Here is a 21,935-nt window from a genome sequence, read left to right on the forward strand (position 1 = left end):
CAGAGGCGTTAGCGGAGAGGGGCCGGGGGAGGAGCCCACGGCAGGACTGAGGTGCATCTCCCCACGCTGAAAGCTGCTGAGACCTCCCACTGGCAGCTGCACACTTACCCTGCGCTGGGGTTCAGGCCCGTCAAGCCGATAGCCGAGTGGCTGCCTTGAGGGCTCGGGTTTGTGCTGTTGGTGGTGGCCGGGGGTGGGGGAGTGACAGAGGGGATGGAATTGAGGGGGGGCGCGGCTCCGCCCCCACCGCCACCCCCTCCTGCTGTCCGGCTGGGATGGAGTGTCCCCACAGCTGAGGATAAGGTAGTAACTGCCAGGGAGAGACAGAAAGCAGTCTTCAGCTTCCTCTGGTCCCTTATCAAGAAAGTCAGGGTTATCTCTATTGTATACCCAGTGTCTCCTCCCAACCCTTCCCCAGAATCCTTGTGTCTCCATCCCATGATAGGAGATAATCTCAAAATAATCACGGGCACTGGCTGTCTGCAAACAGTGCCCAGACCATTTTAATGTGGACAAGAAATGGCTTGCCCAAGAGACTGAGTCCTATGACTCCCTCCAGGAGATGGAGATGAGTCGAGGCTACATCTGTGCTGTCGGACGATCAAGAGTGGCCAACTTGAGAGGGGTCACTGAGGGTCAAGTTGTGTCGATGGTGAACACACCAACCTCTCTGACCTTCAGTTCCCTCAAGGAAAATGGGACTAACTTCATGAGGCATATGAAGATTAAGTCAGTCCACATATTGTATGAAGGAGGACCTGGTCCAGTGGGTACCAGCCCCTCATAATTTATAATCCTCCATTTATTATTTCTTAACCTTAAAAGAGTGTTTGCCTTGCGTTATTAATTTTTTTTTTAAAACAGGCTAGAGAAGTGGTTTAGCAGTCAAGAGCACTGACTGCTCTTCCAAAAGACCTAGGTTTTTGGGTCTTAGCACCCACATCACTGTCAATGGCTCCAGTTCCTGGGGATCTGATGCCCTCTTCTGGTGGCTGTTGGGCACTGCATGCTTATGATGCAAAACAAACAAAACCCCCAGTTCATAAATAAAACAAAACGTTTAAAGAAATACGGAGGGGGTTGGGGATTTAGCTCAGTGGTAGAGTCCTTGCCTAGGAAGCACAAGGCCCTGGGTTTGGTCCCCAGCTCCGGAAAAAAAAAAGATCTAAAGAAATACGGAGGCTGGAGATGGACCCCAGAGCTCTGTGTACTAAGCAAGCTCCCTCACAGGGCATGCCCCTGACAGGGGCCAGGGGACAACGAGTGCTGCCTTCCAGCAACTTCCTCACAGGGAACTGAGGAGCTGACTAAAGGCTGCTCTGGCGAACAAATCAAGGGACTACCCCCTGCTCTGTTTGTCCTGCACCACCCAAGAGACTAAGCCTTGAGGTCCACAGCTGTCCAGAGCCACTGCTGAACCTCAGGTTGTAGCCATGCAGTGTGTGTCATCCCGGTCTCCCTCCCGGCCTGCTCCTAACCTGTTGTGCTCAGACTGCTAGAAGCTTGGGACAATGGTAAGGTTCCTGCGCCCCCTTGGGGTGTGACCTGGGAAGAGAAGAAAGTAGGGTAAGACACTACTGTCACAGGCAGCCGCGCTGTGTTTGCTATGCACCCGACTCCCATTGCCCCATTCACAGGGTGGGGAGACAGGGCTATAGGCAGGTCAACCTCCCCCATGTGTACCCCAGTGACCCTGAGCCACAGCAGGAAGCTGAGAGTTCCCCACGTCTCTTCTGACACTCTCCTGTCTGGCTAGTGTCCCCGCAGAGCTGGCCCTATCTTCAGTGATATACACTGCTCTGTGTAGTCCTGCTACTGGCTCTCCTAGAAGAGACTCTCCTGTAAGAGAGTTGGGCAAGCCTGGACTACATAGTAAGTTAAAGTCCGGCCTGGGCTACCTGTCATGAAATCTTGTCTTCAAAAAAAAAAAATTGAAGTTTGGGCACTCAGGAGGGAGAGGCAGGAGGATCACAAATTGGAACTGGACTGCCTCACAGAAGATAAGTGCTGGCAAAGCCTGAGACAGACTCACTCTGCCTAACCGTAAAGGCTGACAGTGTCTCTTCACAGCTCAAAACTCCATGGTTTAGATACTTGGTAAAACGTGAGGTATCCACTGGGCGATGGTGGCGCAGGCCTTTAGTCCCAGCACTCAGGAGACTGAGGCAGGAGGATCACAAATTGGAACTGGACTGCCTAGTGTGTTCCAGGCAACCTTGACTCAAGAGGAGGAGGAAGAGGGGGGGAGGAGGAGGAGGGGGAGGAGGGGGAGGAGGAGGAGGAGGAGTCAGGCTCATCTCTGTGTCTGAGGCTAGCTTTGTCTACAGAGTGCGTTCCAGGACAGCCAGAGCTACACAGAGAAACCCTGCCTCAAAAAAAAAAAAAAAAAAATCGGTGACAGTCAAGGCTACACAAAGAAACCCTGTCTTGAAAACTCAAACCAAATGCCCAACAACAAAAACCCAAGAGCAGCAACAAAACTCATGATGTATCTGCCGCTGCCAACCCTCCACTCCCAAGCCTATTCCCAGCCACACTGCATTGCACTGGGATTCAGTACATCTTAGCATCTAAGCCTTCATGCATGTTGGGCCTGGCAGAATGTGATTCTCTGGGTAGTCCTCCTCCTCTCTCTCAAGACTCCCTCCTTCTGCCCAGCCCTGGAGTTGAAGGGCTTCTCTCTAGATACCACAGCCCTTTTCATAAACAGAAATAAAGGGACAGAATAAAGGATAGCCCGGATGTGTCTGGTAACTAAGCTGCCTCATGTGTGTCTCACAGGTCTAATGATGGCCCTTCCTGCCACTGTGGGTGGGAACCTATGTATCCTGCCTGAACCATACTATATCCTCCTTTATGCTAATGTCCCTGTCACAGCTCTTGTCTAGCTATGTCGGTGTATCTATCTGTGGGAGCTTGTATCCACCACATCAGACAACAGTTTGGGGCCTGGAGATGGTTTAGTAGGTGAAGTCACTCCTAGCCAAGCCTGACGACCTGTGTTTGATCCCTGGGACCTACACGATACAAGGAGAGAACTCACACCCAAGAGTCTTCTGACCTCCACTCAGGTTGGATGGTGTGTTTTTCTGGAAACTGTATCCCTTTGTGATCGCTCTGTATATGACATACTCTCCCCAGAACCTCTGGGGACAACTCTCCTGTGTCTATTCTAGAAACGTTTGTGTTACACAGATGCCTACAGGCTTGTGCTCTAACTCCCGACCCCATTCCCACCTCCAACTCATAGCCCCCCAGCTCTGGGTACCAGGTGCGGGCTGTAACTGGTCGGCTTTCCCGGGCTGGGCAGCATGGGGGCCGCACTGCAAGGGTTGATGCGTTTCTCCTTCTGGCGCCGGTTGCAGAACCAGACGCGGATCACTTCCTTTTCCATGTGCAGCTGCTCTGCAATCAGCAGGATCTCCTCTGAGGTAGGCTTCTGGTTCTACAGGCATACAGGGTCGGTGAGCTGGGTTCTTCCACTTAATACCCTTTCCGGTCGCCAGGGGGCGAAACTCACCGCTAGGAAACTCTTCTCTAAGGCGAAGCGGACATTCGTCTCGATGCTGGTCCTCTTCTTGCGTCTCCGCCCCGGCAGCCCGTCGAAACCCAGGCTGGGGCTGCTCAGCTGGTTTGGGCTGGGTAGGCTTGAATCCACAGACATAGTCTCTGAAGACAGGAGATGACAAGAACGTGAGCAATTACTTCCAGTCCTGCCCCATCACCAGTCCCCTGTTTGGGGCGCCCCACGAGGGCCTCCAGCCAGGCTCACCTGCGTCGTTGAGCCACTTCTCCAGGAGGGGCTTGAGTTTACACATGTTCTTGAAGCTCAGGTTAAGGGCCTCGAAGCGGGAAATGGTCGTTTGGCTGAAGTCGTTGCCATAGAGCTTGCCCATGGCCAGGCCCACATCACCCTGGTGGTAGAGGAGGAGGTAGAGTTTGTAAGTTAAGGCGGGACCTCCGGGTCCGAGGCCAGATGCAAACACTCCACCAGTATTTGGACCTTTGCCTCTTTGTTCCTTCCCCCCACCTCCACCCGCTACTTCATAAAATGGCCCCAGACCTGTGTGAAGCCCAGCTTGATGCGGCGTTGCTTGAAGGTGCGAGCGAACTGTTCCAGCTCCTCCAGATCACTGGGCTCCTCCGGGTGGGATGGTGGCTCCAAGCATTTCGAGGGCTGCGGGTGTGAGAGGTGCGGGTCGGGCAGCGTGGGGCGAGTCATAGCCTGGTAAGGTGGGCAGGTGGATGGGATGCAGGATCGAGGACCCGGATGGAGCTAGGCAATGGTTGTGCACTTGTTTGCATCAGACTCCCCTCATCTGCCCCAGGCGTCCACACTAATCTCTAATCCTGTTAAAGGTTTCACTCTACTGCCTACCATGTTCCTCTCAACTACTCTTCGCCTCCCCTAAGAGATCCGAACTCTCAGAGGGAGCAGCCAGTGTCTTTTGCTGATGGCTCAGTGGGCTCAAAGCTGAGAGCTAGGGACAGTGGGTTCATCCGCCATCATCCTCTGGTACTGACTTGTCAGGCAGCTCAGCCTGAGCCTTAACCCTCCTGGGATCGACATTCCCTTCTGTTGAATAGAAACCATCACTACAACTCTGCCTGTCCATTGGGTTATCAGATTAAGGTTACTGATAAGTAGATTGTCCAAACCCGTAGGCAGAGAGTGACGCTTGAGCTTCCGTCTATAGATGTGGCAATAACATGTAGACGCCTGGACTACAGATGGGTATTATATGGGTCCGAGGATGCTGAAAAGGGGGAGGTGCTGCATGTGGGGGACAGGAGACATATGGAATCTATCTTGAGCTCAGTTTCACTGTGCATTTAAAACTGCTCTTAAAAAAATTACAGGCCTGGTAGCAAACATACAGCTGCTCGGGAGAGCAAGGCAGAGGGATTCTACTTTTAAGGTCAGCTTGGACTGCAGTGTGAGTCCAATGCCAGCCTGAGCAACTCAGAAAGACCATCTCAAAATAAAGCGTGAAAAGAGGGCTGGGGATTTAGTTCAGTGGCAGAGCCCCTGCCTAGAATCCCCCAATGAGGGGTTGGGGTGTGGCTCAGTGGTAGAGCCCCTGCCTAGAATCCCCCAATGAGGGCTGGGGGCGTGGCTCAGTGGTAGAGTCCCTGCCTAGTATACTCAAAATTATGGATCGACTCTCTAATACTACCAAAATATAAATAAAATAAAACAAAGTCTTAAAAATAAGTAGCTTGCAATCAGAGAAAAAGTACAGAAATGAATAGGGAGGTCAATTAGAGGGCTGGACAAGAAGCAACAAACTCTCCACGGTGATTCATGGAATAAAAAAATGAAAGATTGGAAGCCGGTGGTTGGTTCAGGGATTTCTGTCCCATGGATCCTTGGTGATCTAAAATCCTGGGGCAGGTATGTCTGGGAAGCCACGAAGACTTGAGGCTTGCTGGATTCAAGGTGTCGCTCTGTAATCGGTCACATCAACGGCTTGATAGCAGTGGCACTATCATCCCAGGAGGGAGGAAGGACGCCATGGCAGAGCAGGTAGAGCGGCTTGAGCCGCCAAATGACTTCTGATGTTTCTGTCTTGCGAGCACCTAGCCCTCCGGGGCATCTGGAACTTAGCCCTGCCCCTGAGACCTGTGTGGGCCTGTGAACTATTCAGACTTTCTGACAGAGTTCACCGTCGTGTGTGTGTGTGTGTGTGTGTGTGTGTGTGTGTGTGTGTGTGTACACAGGTGCACACGAGTGCATGTGAGTGTGGAGAGCCTGAAGTCACCATCAGGCAAGTGTCTTTCCTTGGATACTTGCTACGTTTTTAAAGTCTTTTAGTTTTCAGACAGGCTCTCAACGAACCTGAAACGTATTGGTTAGGCTGGCTGCCCAAGGATCTACCTGCTGTCAACCTTGGTGCCCCCAGGGTGAAGTGACTGCCACACTCAGCCTTTAACCTAGGTTCTGAGGAGTCCTCCAACTCAGGTCCTTGTGTGTATGCAGGCACTTTACTGAGCCACACACCTTCAGCCTCTGAGCTAAACATTTCATCGGACTTTCAAAGGCTTTGGAACCACTGGTCTGGTTTGAATCCCTTCACTGTACAAAGGAAGGAGCTGACCCAGGCACGGAGCCTAGCTTGTTGTGACTTCCTATGGCCACTTGGTGGCAGAGTAGAGCTGAACCTCAGGTCCCTCAAGTGCTCATGGGCATGAGTTGGGCCTATGGAACAGAGGGGTATGAGGTAGGCCGATGACTTTCACAGCTCCCCACCCCGACTCAGACACTCAGCCCTTGTTCACGCTGCGGCCAGTGGCTTGATAAACGCAGTGGACAGTCTCACCTGTGTAGGAAGCCCAGCCCGGGGCTGGGAGGTCAGGAGAGCTCCCTGGGTTTGCTGAGGTAGCTGGAATAGATTTGGCGTTGGTAGCAGCCCTAGGGAGACAATTAACACAGAAGGTGAGTGGGCGGGGGGGGGGCAGGAGCGGGTGGTGGAACACGGAAAACAGTCGGGAGACGATGTCAGCTGGGCTGAGGTCTCACCTGGCTGACTCTGCTGCGCTTGTGGCAGCAGGAACTGAGCAGGTGGCTGGAGGTGGTGGCCGGGGACAAGCACCAGCTGTTGGAGCTGGAGGAGTTGCTGTATGTCCTGGTAGAGAGGGGATGGACAGAAACATAGACTGAGTCCGGGCTGGACCTCCCCTGCAGCAGGAGGTGGTGGACCCTCAAAGGGTTGAAGCCACGAGCCATGGAGGCTGGTATAGCAGGCTCTGGTCCACTGGGCTTGGAACAGCTCACCGACGGACCGTGGGGCGCCTGAGAGTCCCGTTCTCCCGGCTGCGCCAGGAGGGCTCATTCTTTGCCTTTCCCTTCCTGGTGAAATGTTTGCCCTGCCTTACATTCCCACAGAACAAATAGACTTGTTTAAAAATGTAAACCAGACTAAGTCTTTCCTCTCTTTAAAATGCTCCCGAGGCAAGTGCTATGATGTCTGGAATTATCTCTGATGCGCTCCAGCAAATAGCAGGTGTGTGCTTTGGTGCAGCTGCTTGGAGAAAAGCTTTGGCCCTAATTTATGTGGAAAAGAGAGCTCAGAATGTGAATTGACTCGGAGACAGGGTCTTTGCAGATGATCAACTTAAAACAAGGCCACGAAAGTACATTCTAATGCGTTACGGTTGATAGTGTCATTAAAAGGGAAAACTCAGGCCGGGAGTGGTGCTGCATGCCGGTGGTTAAAAGCTTAATTTAAATGGGAGAGAGGAGCCTAGAGAGATGACCCAGTGGTTAAGAGAACTAGCTACTCTTTCAGATGGACCATTGACATCTGGCAGCTCACAACCACTTGTAACTCTAGGTCTGGAGAAGCTAACATCTTCTCCTGGCTTCCATGGGCACTCACACACATGTGCATCCACAGACACGCATGTGCACATAATTAAAAAAACAACAAAAACAAATTTGCTGTGTGCACGTGCACACGCACGTGTGTGTGTGTGTGTGTGTGTGTGTGTGTGTGTGTGTGTATAACAAGGTTTCTCTTTTGTAGTCTTGGCTATCCTAGAACTCACATTGACCACTACATTGGACTTGAACTCACAGAGACCTGCCTGCCTCTGCCTCCAGAGTGCTGGAACTAAAGGTGTGTACCATTACTACTCAGCTTTAAGAAAAGAATCTTTAAAAAAAGAAAAGGGCTGAAAGTGTTAGCTCAGTGGTACAACCCCTGCCTAGGATCCCCCAGTGAGGGGCTGGGGGCGTGGCTCAGAGGTAGAGCCCCTGCCTAGAATCCCCCAGTGAGGGGCTGGGGGCGTGGCTCAGTGGTAGAGCCCCTGCCTAGGATCCCCCAGTGAGGGGCTGGGGGCGTGGCTCAGTGGTAGAGCCCCTGCCTAGAATCCCCCAGTAAGGGGCTGGGGGTGTGGCTCAGTGGTAGAGCCCCTGTCTAATCCCCCAGTGAGGGGCTGGGGGCGTGGCATAGTAGAGAACTTGCCTCATGTTCATGAGACCAGTGACTTAACTGCCTAGTACTGCTGTGAACAAACAAACAAAAAGGCGTGCTGGCAAGATGGCTCAGTGGGTAAAAGGGCTTGCTGCCCAACCTGACAATCTGAGTTTGACCCCCTAAGTCACCTCTGACCTCTACACATATGCCATGGCACACTGGCACCCTTTATGAAACAGGGGACCATGTCAGGAAACTTGGTAAGGTAGAGTGCGTCTGAGACCCGGGTATCTAGGTATCCACCTGAGAGGGTAAACCCCTCCGTGTTCCCTATCAGATTGTCCCTGAACACGTGTCCACGCTCCCTTCCTGGACATCCCCCCAGTATGGATAAACATGGACTGTCTTTTTCATCGAGAACTGCCCTGGGGTGCATGGAGAAGGCCTTTGCCTTCAGAGCTGCAGCCTAAGTCTTCTGTAGAAGGCCCCTCTGCGCTTCCCGATAACAGTTGCTAAGCTAAGGACTTTCACCCATGAGCTAAGCCGAAGTTCCCCATCCCCCTCCCACTCTGCTTGTCCTCCTTGTCCTCAGCCCGAGGCCCTCCAATGGTCCAGGTCTTTGTCACAGACCCATAGATCCCCAATCCTTCATTCCTGACTCCTCTGTATGACACCCCAATAGTAACTAGATACCCAGGAGTCAGGGAATCCCGACTGCTGCCACATCTTCTTTTTTTTTTTGTTCTTTTTTTTTTTTCCGGAGCTGGGGACCGAACCCAGGGCCTTGCGCTTCCTAGGTAAGCGCTCTATCACTGAGCTAAATCCCCAGCCCCACTGCCACATCTTCGATTGCGTTTTCCCACCCCTTGAGCAGTGTCTTCCCTTAAAGCCCAACACCTAAAGCCTCCCAGTGGCTCTTCTACACCCCAACAGCAGGAGCGGGGCATAATGCGGACCCACAACCCACTACACACATAGAAAACTAATACTTGTTTTAAAGGGGGGCACATTTTTGATATAAATACACATAGAGCAGAGATGATGTAAACAGACTGAAGAAAGAAGACGTCTACAAGCCAAAGGGAGAGGACGAGAGGCGCTGCCCACACTCCTGGCTTCCAGAACAGTGAGAGAATAAGTGTGTACTGCTTAAATCACCAGACGGCAGCTCTTTGTTACCGCAGCACCAGCAAACCGATGCAAGCTGGACATGCACCTGCCTTATCACCCAACAGTTCCACTCCTGGCTGTGAGGCCACCAGAAATGTGTGCCGTGTTTTCCATGCAGGGCCTCCGCTCCAGCTCAAGGGCCCACCAGCTGCGGAACAGATAGATGAACCGATTCCATGGAATCAGCAACAACACAAACTTCCACACACGGCCGTGACACCCTACAGGATCCTGCTTATATTTATTTCCATTTGCACATTACAAACCGCAAAGGCTTCCGAGTGCCATCGGCATGGGGGTGCGTTTTTATTGGGGACCTGGTCTTTGTGCTTGTGATTGGCACGCTTTTCATAATTTGTTCTACGTTGGTGACCTCTCATCCTTCTTCCCCGGATAACCTAAGTCCTATAAAACTCCTCATGGCCCCCTCCCTCCAGCTGAGGATCAGTCGAGAAGCAATGAAGCTTAAGTGTCCATTGATAGTGTCACCTTCTAAGGCTCTGAACCCAGTTCTATGGCCTATGTTCCATGTCTCTCTGTCTTTTTCTCTATCTTTCTCTCCACCTCTTTCCTTTCCTCTCCCCCTCCCTCCCCTTCCTCCTTCCCTTCCTCCCTTCCTATCTTCTTCCCTCCCTTTCCTTTTCTCTCTTTCCTCCCTCCTCCCCTCCCCTCCCTAAGTACCTCTGTCTGGCCTGATACTCCTTGCCTTAGCCTATGAAAGCCCACTGGTCTTCCTCGCCTCCTCCTCCGAAGGGCTGGCATCCCAGGCAAGCACCATCACACCTGGCTGATGGTTCTTAGCAAAATAGTTTTCTTTCAAAGGCTCTCCAAGTGGTGCACCCTTCGGGGCCCACAAAGGCTTACCTATCCTGCTCTCTACCGCCCTTCTTACAAGGTAGCATGTTTGCTAATGGGTGGTCTTCCTCTGCTGGGCCCAGCCTCTAGCAGGCAGAGGCATGCTAAACAAACAGAACAAAAGAAAACAAAACAAAACAAAAAACAAATGAAGCCACACTCCAGTCTGTCTACTCAGACGGAGACTTGGGAGTCAACCTCTACTCCTGCCTTCCTTTCCTCTCTTGTTCCCATGTGTAGCCCTCACCTCCCATTTTTTTCTCTTCCCCCTCCACATCACTACCCTGATCCAAGTCACAGCACATCTACCCCAGCTCACGCGTTTCCTCCGAGTACCCAGAGAGGGTCTGATCGCAACAGACTTCTGCAATTTTTTTTTTCCTGAGTCAGAGTCAGCTTGGGATTCCCCATGTAGCTGAGGACGACCATGAAATCCCCATCCCCCTGCTGCAGATGTCTGGGCGTGGGTTCGGTGTGTGCACATGTATATGTATGTGTGTGGATGTCAGCATGAACACATGGAGGCCTGAGGAAGGAGGCCTCAGAGGGGGAGGGAGTCACGGGTGCTTGTGGGTCATTATGTCTCTTTGAGACGTTCTTGCCCTCTGACCCTTGTCTGGCCACACAACCTCTCCTTGTCACTCAAAGCAGAAAGAAACCTCCAGTGCTTGTCACTCAACCCAGGCCTTTGCTATTTTTGCTAAGAACCATCCCTACCACTTCATTCAAGTCTCCATCAAATGCTCTTCCTCAGGATGGCCACCCGCTCCCCTATTTCCCTTTTCCCGTCCTGCCAGAACTGCTTCCTGTCTGTCTCTCCAGCTACAACAGACACACAAAACCGTCTATTTTATCCTCACTAAGAAACACACCCCCTCATGGGGACGGTCACATACACCCCCACCCCCTTTGCCGAGTGAAGGAATAAATCAGTTAGAAGGGATTTTAGTGTGTATCGAGTAAGCTCGGCACTGGGCTCGACCAGTAGGAGGCCCCATCAGTCTACAATCCAGAGGCCGAGTGGCTCTCTTTAGCCACTTGGGGGTGCACTACTCCAGCCTCAAATTGTGGAGTTGAGTGAGCTGACAGTTGCTGGAGGAGGGCCCTGGATAGCAAATTTTATGTCAACTGCTTTGTCTCTAAGCAGCTGGGAGGGTTACATACCCTACTGAAGCTGAGAAGGGAAGAGACCAGCTCTCTTCTGCGTTGTTTGTTTGTTTGTTTGTTTGTTTAGACTCAGTTTATTATGTAGCCCAGGCTGGTTGGAAACATACTATATAGCCCAGGCTGGCCTCAAACTTGTTACAATCCTTTCTGCCTTGCCTTCCCAGTGGCGGGATTACCATTACCACATGCAGCCTGGGAAGGAACCAATTCTTGCTTCCAGTGCACACGCTGCCCAACAGGTTACAGGACAGTCTGGCTATGCTTTGCTGAAGACAGACCAGGGACAGACGGGCAGATACACGGATAACGAACTACATGGGTGATGAGGTGGGGGTGTAAACGATCACTTTCTCATCAGACCTAGATCCCCACTGGGGTGGGGGTGGGGCGGGGTAGGAAGCTACGTGAGTGACTGGGGAGAGGCTGGGGGCCCAGAGCTGGCCAGCTGCGACGATGGCCCAGGTGCTGTGCCTCACCCCAGTGCACAGAAGAGGAGGCTCTCACCCCCAAGCCTCCCACCCCCGAAAAGCCCCACCACCGTGACTGTAGGGTGTTGGCAGATTGTGGCCAGTTCGAGCTACAGCCTTGACTTGAGCCTAGGCTAGAGTGAGGAGGAAGAGTCGAACTGTGGGAACGGAGTGAGGAACAGCCCTCGCCGAGTTCCAGAGGAGGGTGCGTGGGGGATGGGCAGCAGAGTGACACTGTCAGTGGGTACAGTTTCGGTTCGATAGGAAGGAAAAGTCCTGTCGTTCTGGAACAGCAGGGAAGTAGCTGCAATTAATGACATATTGCATATTTCCAAACAGCTAAAGAGAGCAGGGCTGGGGGGGGCGGGGTTATGCCTGCAGTCGCAGCACCTCAGAGGTGGAGGCAGGAAGTTGAGGAGTTCAAGGTCAGTTTGGGCTACACAGAGACTTCCAGCCCAGAATGGATTACAAGATACTCTGTCTGAAAACATCAACAACTACTACTACTATTGTCAGTGCCAGGGATTGAACCCAGGACCTCAGACACGCCAAACAAGTGCTCCTCCACCAAAGCTGCAACTCCGCTTCCCCTCCCCACCACCCAAAGCCACACAGAAATGTTTCCACCACACAGAAATGACAAATATTTGTGGTAACAGGTGTGCAAAATGCTGGACTCTGGAGTCACAATTACTGAATCATTCCTGCCTCTGGGTCGCAGCTTTCTTATCTGTGAAATGAGGGGAAACTGGGTAATTCTTCCCTAGGTTTCGCCGGGGCCTGAGTGATGTCATTATTCAGAGAGCGCTTTAGAAATCTGAACACATTATGTACACACAGGTGCAAGCCGCCACTGTCCCCTCACGAATCCTACCCCATCGTGAGCTGTCAACGGTGCGAACCCCATCTGCCTTCCAAATCTGTCCTCTTAACCATGGACAAGGTCCAGTGCCCACGCAGGCTCTGTGAGTGTTAGCCAGAGATATCCACCTGCCTGCATGATGGCCCCGACTTGAGTAATTAAGAGACTCTCCAGGCTAGTTATGGAGGTGCACACCTTTAATCCCAGCACTCAGGGCAGAGGCAGGTGGATCTCAGTGAGTTAGAGGCCAGCCAGGGCTACGTAGTGAGACCCTGGTGGTGGTGGTGGTGGTGAGTTCAAAACCCAACAGGTCCAATGAAACACTTGTTTCTTTTCTAACTCAGAAAACGAAGCCAAATATCCCAGGAAATCAGTTCCCAGCCAATATAATCCAAGTTCCAACAGCACATCCTTCCTGTGCGTGCCAGCCTCCCCTCCCACCTGCGTGCCCACTTCCTATGGCTCCTCTGGATCCTACATCCAGATCTAGATGTAGATGGGCCCCTCTTCCCATCAGCCAGCACAAGGAGCCATAAGGGGGGGGGGGGAGGTCAATCAAACCATACCACTCCCATTTAATGCCTGGTTTAGTTGCCTGCCCGCCTGCCCAGCATGTGACAAACCCTAGGAATGGATTCCAGACTGCCCCATCTCACTGTGTAGCTGAGGGTGGTCTTGAACCCTTCTGATCCTTTTAGGAAGTTCCTCCTGCCTCGACCTCGTGAGTCCTGGGATTACAGGTGTGTGCCAGCACCAGAGGTTTATGCAGTGCTGTGGATGGAACCCAGGAACTCATGCTAGCACTCTTACCAAGCGGCCACGCCTCCAGCTAAAACAATTGTGTTTTGTTCTTTTGAGTTAGGGACACACACACACACACACACACACACACACACACACACACACACACACACACTGTAGCCCAGATGATCTCAAACTCAGGGCAGTCCTCCTGCTGCAGCCTGCTGCAGCCTGCTGCAGCCTCTTAAGTGCTGGAATTACAGGTATGTGCTGCCAGCCCTGGCTTTAGATTAATTTCTAAATTATAGACTAAAATCTGTCTTAACGCTCTTCCTTATGCCTGCCTCCCTGAATACTTATCTTTTGTACATGTGTGCCTGTGCATGCCTGTATGCATGTGTATGTACATGCCTGTATACATGTGTATACACATGTGTGCATGCCTGTATATATGTGTATGTGCATGTCTGTATACATGTGTATAGACATGTATGCATGTCTATATACATGTGTGTACATGTGTGCATGTCTATATGCATGTGTGTACATGTGTACATGCCTGTGTACATGTGTATGCATGCATGTAGGAACAGGGTGGCAGTCACTCCTCAATCACTCTCCACTTTATGTTTCGAGACAGGGTCTCTCACTGAATCAGGCCAACAAGTCAGCTAGGCTGGTGGGCCAGCAAGCCCCAAATGTCCTGTTGTCATAGAGCTAGGATCGAAGGTAAGAAAGAACTGTTCAGCCTGGCACTTTCACAAAGATTCTACGGATCCACCTGAGTCTTCCTCACGCTTTCTCAGCATGCTTTCATTCACCAAGCCATGTCCTCAGCCTGTGGTGGTTTTGTTGGTTGGTTGAGAGATTGTCTCACATAGCTAAGGCTGGCTTTGAGTCCTCATTCTCCTTTCTCCACCCCACGGGATGTGCGCTTGGCTTTCCCTCATCTCCTTGACCATCCCACTCCAGCTTCATTGCTTCCCTCTTTCCCTCTCTGCCTCTATCTGACTGTTCCCCGCCCCCCCCCCACCCTTTTTCTTTCAAAACTGACTCACCCAGCCTTCGGTTCTCAAAGGCCATCTTCTCAGAGAAATCTTTCCTAACCACCCATTAGACCAGCCCCTCCCTTTCCCACGAGGCCTTGTTTCGTTTTGTGAATCACCCTTCCTCTGAACCACTTGTTGCTGGTTTGTGTTTGTTTATGGTCTGTTTCCCTGCTAGGGTACACCATCCTCAAGGACAGCCGGTCATGAGTGGGCATGGCATACACAAAGGACTTCATGGATGGCACTTGCCTGGAAGTGATGATTTCAGTCAGTTCTAGGAAGGGTTCAGAGCGGGAAGCAGGAGGTGGGAGCCATGGCGTGTGCATACAATCCCAATATTTGGGGGCTGAGGGAAGAGTAAGTGTCCAAGGCCACTGTGGGCTATAAGTAAGATCAGAGTTAGCTTACACCATATAGATTCAGTTTTAAAACGAAAGAGGAGAGGTTGCGGATTTAGCTCAGTGGTAGAGCGCTTGCTAGCGCAAGGCCCTGGGTTCGGACCTCAGCTGGGGGTGGGGGGCACGAAAGAGGAGGCTGGAGAGAAGGCTCGGCAGTTGAGAGCCCTTGCTGCTCTTTCAGAGGACCCACGCTCTGCAAGAGCTCGGCAGGCATCTCACGGCTGCCTGAAATCTCAACTCCAGGACATCTAGCTAGCCTCCACAGACACCCACACAGACGTGGCATTTGTTCACATAAATACACACAGGTCCACATAAGATGAAAATAAATCTAAAACAACAACAACAAAAACTAAGTTTGAATAGTCAGGGAGGAAATTAAAAAAATAAAGGCAACAGAGGGACGGGGCCAGTGAGGCCCCATGGAGGGGCGGAGCCAGTGAGGCCCTATGGAGGGGCGGGGCCAGTGAGGCTGCACTGCTCAGGAGATCCTGATTGGGTCACCGAACAAACAGATATTCAACAAGGAGGAGGAAAACCTTGCGCTCAGAGTCTCTTGGCACGTGTCACTTTTTACTGGAATTCCAATTTACTGCACGTCCTGACCAGGAATCAGGAGGCGGGCTACCCTGACCGGAACTCCATAGCTCTGTCTATGTGCTGACCCTTTTTAAGACAATCGGGCTCCACTCCTCTATCTAGGCACTTGCATTGCCCCGTGCTCAGAGCTCAGGAGAGGCAGTTCTCCAAGGCTTAGGCACAGATTCAAACGAGGTCGATGGACACATCTGTTCCACCGAGCTGGGAGATGCAAGGGACCTTTTGCTTGCTGCAGAAAGACACTGAGGAGATGTCCCTGGGGCTGGCCCAATACTCCACAGCAGACCTTTCCAATGATCTGAGCCAAACATTCTGCTGCCTTTCAGTCACCTGGGGTCAGCTTTGGCCTGCGTGATGTTCATCCAAGCTCATCTACAGCTATCTCTCCTCACCACCTCGGCCCAGCTTCCAAGGCTGCCGGCGTTCTTATATCATGTCAACGCTTCCCATTGTCCGAAAGCCTATTCACCTGCTCCTCCACCTTTGACCTTCTACCACCTCCCAGTTCCTGGTTCCAGATTTCCACCAGACCAGACCCTGTGGAAAACTCATTCACTGGATCCTCTCGGTCTAGCAGATTTTCTAAGCATCGTGTCCTGTATTCCTTTCCAATTCAACCAATACAAAAACGATGTTTTCACAGTTAATGTTAATGTTTTCAGTCGATGTCAACCCTGCTCCAGGCATTATGAAAGACCCCCCTGAAGAGACACCTTCCCTTTCCTTGATTGAAACACTGTAACAACAAAACATCCCTCATTGATTTGATAAACATCCACATGGCTCCCTCAGTGGAACGCAACACCGGCTAGGCCAATTATCCAACTGTATGTAATATAATCGTCCTTTCAGAAGAACAGCTTAGAAACTGCAGGGAAGCATCCTGACAAACGGTTTACCTGGCAGGGGAATGCTCCCACTTTATTTTATATTATAATATCATTTTAAAGGGGGTGGGGTCATGAATCTTTTTTTTTTTCTTGCTTGTTTTGTGGTACTAGGGTTTGAACCCCGGCCTCATGCAAACCAGGCAAGTATTCTAGTGCCCTACTACAGAGCCATGCCCCCAGTCCCTCACTAGGGGATTCTAGGCAGGGCTCTACCACTGAGCCACGCCCCCAGCCCCTCACTGGGGGATTCTAGGCAGGGGCTCTACCACTGAGCCACGCCCCCAGCCCCTCACTGGGGATTCTAAGCAGGGGCTCTACAGTATGGTATACCCACAGTCTTAAGAGTACTTCAGAACGGATTTCTTAGTAGTTCCGAATTGTGACACATTTTAGTTTCATTATAAGCCAGAAGTCTCCTGGGAGACAAAGATGACTGTGACTCGTTCCTAAGTCCCTAGATGCTGCCAGGGTCCAACACACAGGAGGACTGGGGATGCTAGTGACCTGACTGCAAGGACAGAGCAGAGCAGGCAAAGGAAGTGGAAGTGGGCAGAGGAGATGGGATCTTAAGCCCAGGAGCTGGACTAGAGGGGTGGAGGCCATGGGCAGGAGGAGCTGTACCTGGTTCCTGTGTGCTACCCAGCACACAGAAGGTTGGCACAAACCACTCTGGAGCAAATGAGGCCTCAGGGCAACTCAGCCCAGGAGAATAAATTCCTAGATTGAGTGGGAAGATCCAGGAGGAGGTGGCTAGGAGGGAAAGGAGCGAGAGGAAAGGACTTGCAGGGAGAAGTACAGGAGACCTAGCCATCAGGGAGAGCATGAAGGGATAGCAGATGGCTGAGCATCAGCCTGGCAGTGGTCCTGATGCTGCACAAACACAAGCAGTGCCTATGGCTCACCCATGCCATGGTGGCATGGTCAGTCCTATACCAGGCCACCTAGCTCTCCTCCTTCCTCTACTCTGCTGAAAGATGGCTCCTCAGGCCCATTCAGACACAACCAGAACGGGAAAACCCACATGGAGTACCTGGATTTGAGCTGGGTGTGATGGCAGAGGAGGCGCTGTCCTGGTAAGGACGGGATAAAGAGGAGCCCTAACCCTGCACTGTGTGTGCTACCAAGCAAAGGATGTGCACCTGCTCAGGAGGCTCTGTTGGCCCTGGTGGGAGGGGACTGGAAACCATGTCCCCGTGAAGGATGCCTGAAGCAGGACCCATGACAGACAGGCAGGCTGTGTGGCTAGAGCTCTGAGCTCCAGGCCGACTCTGCCAACCATACTTGCGATATGACCGGAGGCATGCCATCTTGTCACCGCGACTGTCCAGCATTCTGAGGGATGACATGTGTCTTCAGAGGTGTCACCTTTAGACACACTGGCATGGTGTTTGGTACAAGTGCAACACCCACTTATAGCCACACGCTGAGCCTGGCATGGTTAGGGCTATGCTAGGAAGAGCCATCATGGAGCAGAATGCTTACTGAGTCTCTGCAGAGCCAGGCCCATGAGCAAGGCCAGCTCAGTGTTCAGGAAAGTCCCAAAGGGGTGCATCCGTAATGAGATGGACCTCCCAAAATGGGTAAACTCCCTGTGAGGACAGCCCCACAAGAGATGGACAGTTCCCCTTCATAGACAGCTCCCCCATGGGTATGTGGGGGGGGTGAGGGGGGATAGGAGATAGCATGAGAGAAGGGAGGTGAGAAACAAACCCAAGGGCAGTTAAAGGGTTTCTTCCCTATAGGATTTCCCAAAACTTTCAACACCTTAGACTGTGGTGAACTCAAGTGCTTGTAGAAACAAGACAGGCAGCAGTGGGCTGCAGAAGAAGAACCCATCTGAAGGGCAAGCCTGGGCTTCTCCATGACTGCTGACTTCTGTTTTCTTTTTACTGCGGATTTATTTAACTAGACCTCTTGCATGCATATTAGGTAAGCACCCTACCACTGAGCCACGCCCCCAGCCCCTCACTGGGGATTCTAGGCAGGGGCTCTACCACTGAGCCACGCCCCCAGCCCCTCACTGGGGGATTCTAGGCAGGGGCTCTACCACTGAGCCACGCCCCCAGCCCCTCTCTGGGGGATTCTAGGCAGGGGCTCTACCACTGAGCCACGCCCCCAGCCCCTCACTGGGGGATTCTAGGCAGGGGCTCTACCACTGAGCCACACCCCCATCCCCCTCACTGGGGGATTCTAGGCAGGTGAACTACATCTTTAGCCTATATTTTCACTTTTTATTTTGAGACCTAGACTCACCACCTTTTTTTTGTTTGTTTTATGTTTGTTTGTTTGTTTTGGCTGTTCTGAAGCTCACTCTGTAGACACAGTTGGACTCAAACTCACAGAGATCTGCCTGCCTATGCCTCCTGAGTGCTGGAAAAAGGCTTGCTCCACTATGCCCGGCTAAGTCTAACCACCTTTGAACCACCACCACTGTATGGAAAATTGATCGTCACTCTTGAGTCGAACTGTCCAACCCCTGAAAGATAGGTAAAAGCACTGACCATGATAGCGCTAAATACAACTAGGGCCTTTGCAGACATAACAAAGTTAAACTAAGCTCGAGAAACAGGCAACTAGTACCGTGAGTAGTACCTCGATGCGAACAGGAAATGTGGACAGAGACATATGCAGAGATGGAAAAGTCCACGTGGCAACACAGGCAGACTGTGGAGTGAGCCATCTGACCCGCTTCCCCCTTGGAACACTAAGGACCACTGGCGTCGCCAGGGGCTATACAGGAGAAAGGCTTTTCCTAAGCCTTTAGACGGAACATGGCCCTGCCAACATCTTAACTTCGGCAGTGCGGCCCGAGATAAGACATTTCTGGGGTTTGTTGGTTGGTTTTATTCTGACGTTTTCTAGGTTTTGCTAGGTGGCTCAATTTGGATTCAAACTCATCGAGATCCTCCTGCCTCAGCCTCCTGGGTGCTGGGGCTGCAGCTCTGCTCCAATACATGGAGCTCTGTTTCTGTCTTTTGAGACCTGGGTCTCACTAGCCCTGGCTTTCCTGGAACTGGCTATGTAGACCAGGCTGGCCTCAAACCTGCCTGCTTCTCCCTCCCAAGTGCTGGGATTAGAGGCTCGAGCTACCACTGCTCAGCTGTTTGCTTTTAACCACTTGATGACAGGAGCTCGTAATGACGACTCCAGGCAACAAACACAGCCACCAGCTCATGGTTTGGGGTCAATGTGCCGGATCCAATATTGGGAGGATGAAACTGGTTTTAAACTGACCTCTCTCATGGAAGATCATTCACTGGATGAATCAAGGCTCTACCTCTAAGGGGGTTTGGTTACTTGTATTTTGGTTTCGTTTTGTTGTCTGAGGCCGGTCTCCTGTAGCCTAGGCTGACCTCAGACTTAGTAAGTAGCCTCGAGTGTCTGATCCATGTGTCTTCACCTCCTGAGTGCTGGGATCCTAGGTGTGTTGCCATCACACTAGAATTATGCTAGGGTGCTTGGGTTTGAACCCAGGACTTTGGGCATACTGAGCAAGCTCTACCAACTTAGCTACACTCCCAGGCCTGCCTGGAACACTAATTCTGACTCCTGGCCTTTTTGTTTTATGCCCACACAGACACCATTCACGGGAATGAGGGTGGCAACTTCCGGTTATATGGTGAGCATTTGGAAGAGGCACAGAAACTGTGTAGCTCAACCCACCACGAAGAGGACTCGGGAACATGGACTACTTCTTGGGAGCCTTGCTTTGACCATCTGTAGAATGGGAAGGCACACTCTCCCAAAGCTTCCGACAGCTGAGGAACTGCCTAGCACACGGTTGGTGTCAGAAGGGCCCTCAGGAACCAGTTACCCCTTCTGCGTGCACACTCCCTGGCTTCAGCCTTGCTCTGGGGAGTGGGGTGTGGTGGCTGCCCTTACCTGTGCTGTGAGCTGGATGGGTTGGGACAAGGTGAGCTGTGGGGTCCCTGGGGGCTGGCTGGTAGGCTGTGATGGCGGCAGGTCGCCTCCCCCAGAAGAGGCTGGGGTCTGCGAGGTGGAGGAGGAGGCAGAAGAGGTGGAGGAGGAGGTGGAGGCGGCAGCGGCAGCGGCAGCAGCGTTGGCGGCAGCGGCGTTGGACTGCTGGACCGCGGCGGCCAGCAGCTGGGCCTGAGCTTGCTGAAGGAGAAGCTGCTGCTGGGCAGGTATCAGCGCTGAGAGCTGGGCGAGCAGGCAGACACAGCCGGGGCAGCAGGGGCAGAGAAGGCAGAGAGGGTTTAGGATCTGAGTCAAGCCGTTAGGAGACACATCTTTTACAGGACAGAGGAGAAGAGGCAAGTGTGAGAGAGACAGAGAGAGCAGCTGTGGCCTTGAGACTTGTCACCTGCAACAGATGGGAGGGTCTACCCTCCTCACGGTCCTTCCACAGATACTTACCCCAGCTAGCTGGCTGCCCGTCAACATGAGTTGGGCCTGGGGCAGATGAGGCTGAGCCGGCTGGGGGGGCGGGGGTGCTGCTGGGGCTGAATCACCACTGGGGTCTTCAGCCTTGATCTGGGGAGGAGAGAGGCAGGGTCCGGGACCCCAGAATGTTAAGTGGAGGCCAGAGAGAATGCCCACCTGTGAACCAAAAAGAGGGTACGTGTGTGGCTGTGGCAGCCCTAGGCTGGCACAGGGGAGTGGGCTAGAGGAGCGGCCAGGCCATGGCCTGAGGCCTCTGACCACTTCTCTGGCCTCAGGCTTCTCAGAAATCAGTTAGAGCTAACACCCCATCTGTGCCCAAACTCCCTCCACCTTTGGAAAGCACTTTCCTTCCCCTGGGATCAGTTCCTCCACCTGTAAAATGGGAAACACTGACAGTAGGAACCTGGGCAGGTCTCTAGGACTCGCACATGCTCCTCATTTGCTTCAACTTGGGGTACAACTATTTTGCTGTTGTTTTTTTGTTTTTGTTTTTGTTTTTTTGAGATAGGGTTTCACTATGTAGCCCTGGTTGTCCTGGAACTCACAGGCTGGCCTCGAACTCATGAAGAGCCACCTGTTTTTGCTCCCCAAGTGCTAGGATTAAAGGTGTGACCCACAACACCCAGATAGGGGGCTACAGCTCTCATTTGTCCTTTGGAATAAAATTTTGTTGAAGGGACTGGAGAGGTGGCTCAGGGGTTAAGAGCACTGGCTTCTCCTCCAGAGGACCAAGGTTTGGTTCCCAGCAACCACAAGGCAGCTCAGCCGTGGATTGGTAAGTCAAGTTCTGGGGGGATTGGCCCCTGTGGGCACTGAGCACGCACATTTTTCACACGGTGCACAGACAGACACACATAAAAATAATTGTTGAGAAGGAGGGCCATGGAATGGAAAAGTCACCACTGGGAACTGAGCAGAGTGGTGCACACAAGCTGTAATCCAGGCGCTTCGGGGGAGGCAGAGGCAGGTAGGCCGCTGTGAGCGCTAGGCCAGCAGGGTGCACACGAACTTAGGAATATATATATATAAACGATTAATGAAAAAAAGCAGTCGTGAATTTGAAAAAGAACACGGAGCAGTTAGTTTATGGGGAGGCTTTGGAGAGGGGAAAGGGAAGGGAAAATTATGTAATTATAATATCAAAAAATTAAATTAAATTAAGGAGTTTTAACTGAAAATAAAAAGAGCCAAAATAGTTAAACCTTACCAGCTGGAGTGGCTATGGAATGGGTACCTGTAATCCTCAGCACATGGGAGGCTGAGGCAGGAGGATAGGAGTTTGAGGACCAGCCTATGTTACATACTAATACCCTATCTCAAAAAAAAAAAAAAAAAAAATCAAAGAAACGGCTTGGCCCTTCGCGATCACACACCACTGTGGAGACAAGCAGACAATAGCCATGGGGCACATGG

At 52.0% G+C, this 21,935-nt stretch overlaps 1 protein-coding gene across 30 annotated transcripts in view; it reads right to left on the minus strand.

Annotated features, from left to right (window-relative positions):
• The window catches only part of Pou2f2 (POU class 2 homeobox 2), an 87,408-nt gene that overhangs the window by 5,688 nt on the left and 59,785 nt on the right, over positions 1-21,935 (minus strand). For 7 of the 30 annotated variants that reach the window (XM_017588679.3, XM_039113041.2, XM_017588683.3 and 4 more), the window contains 10 exons: positions 20,496-20,678; positions 20,001-20,279; positions 6,521-6,626; positions 6,321-6,412; positions 4,064-4,276; positions 3,773-3,914; positions 3,521-3,669; positions 3,269-3,445; positions 1,479-1,545; positions 109-310 (listed from right to left, as the gene is read on the minus strand). In XM_017588679.3, the coding sequence (XP_017444168.1) occupies positions 109-310; positions 1,479-1,545; positions 3,269-3,445; positions 3,521-3,669; positions 3,773-3,914; positions 4,064-4,276; positions 6,321-6,412; positions 6,521-6,626; positions 20,001-20,279; positions 20,496-20,678 (1,610 nt within the window). 30 annotated transcript variants of the gene reach the window in all.

Source organism: Rattus norvegicus, chromosome 1 (genome assembly GCF_036323735.1).
Source record: "Rattus norvegicus strain BN/NHsdMcwi chromosome 1, GRCr8, whole genome shotgun sequence".
NCBI classification, from domain to species: domain Eukaryota; kingdom Metazoa; phylum Chordata; class Mammalia; order Rodentia; family Muridae; genus Rattus; species Rattus norvegicus.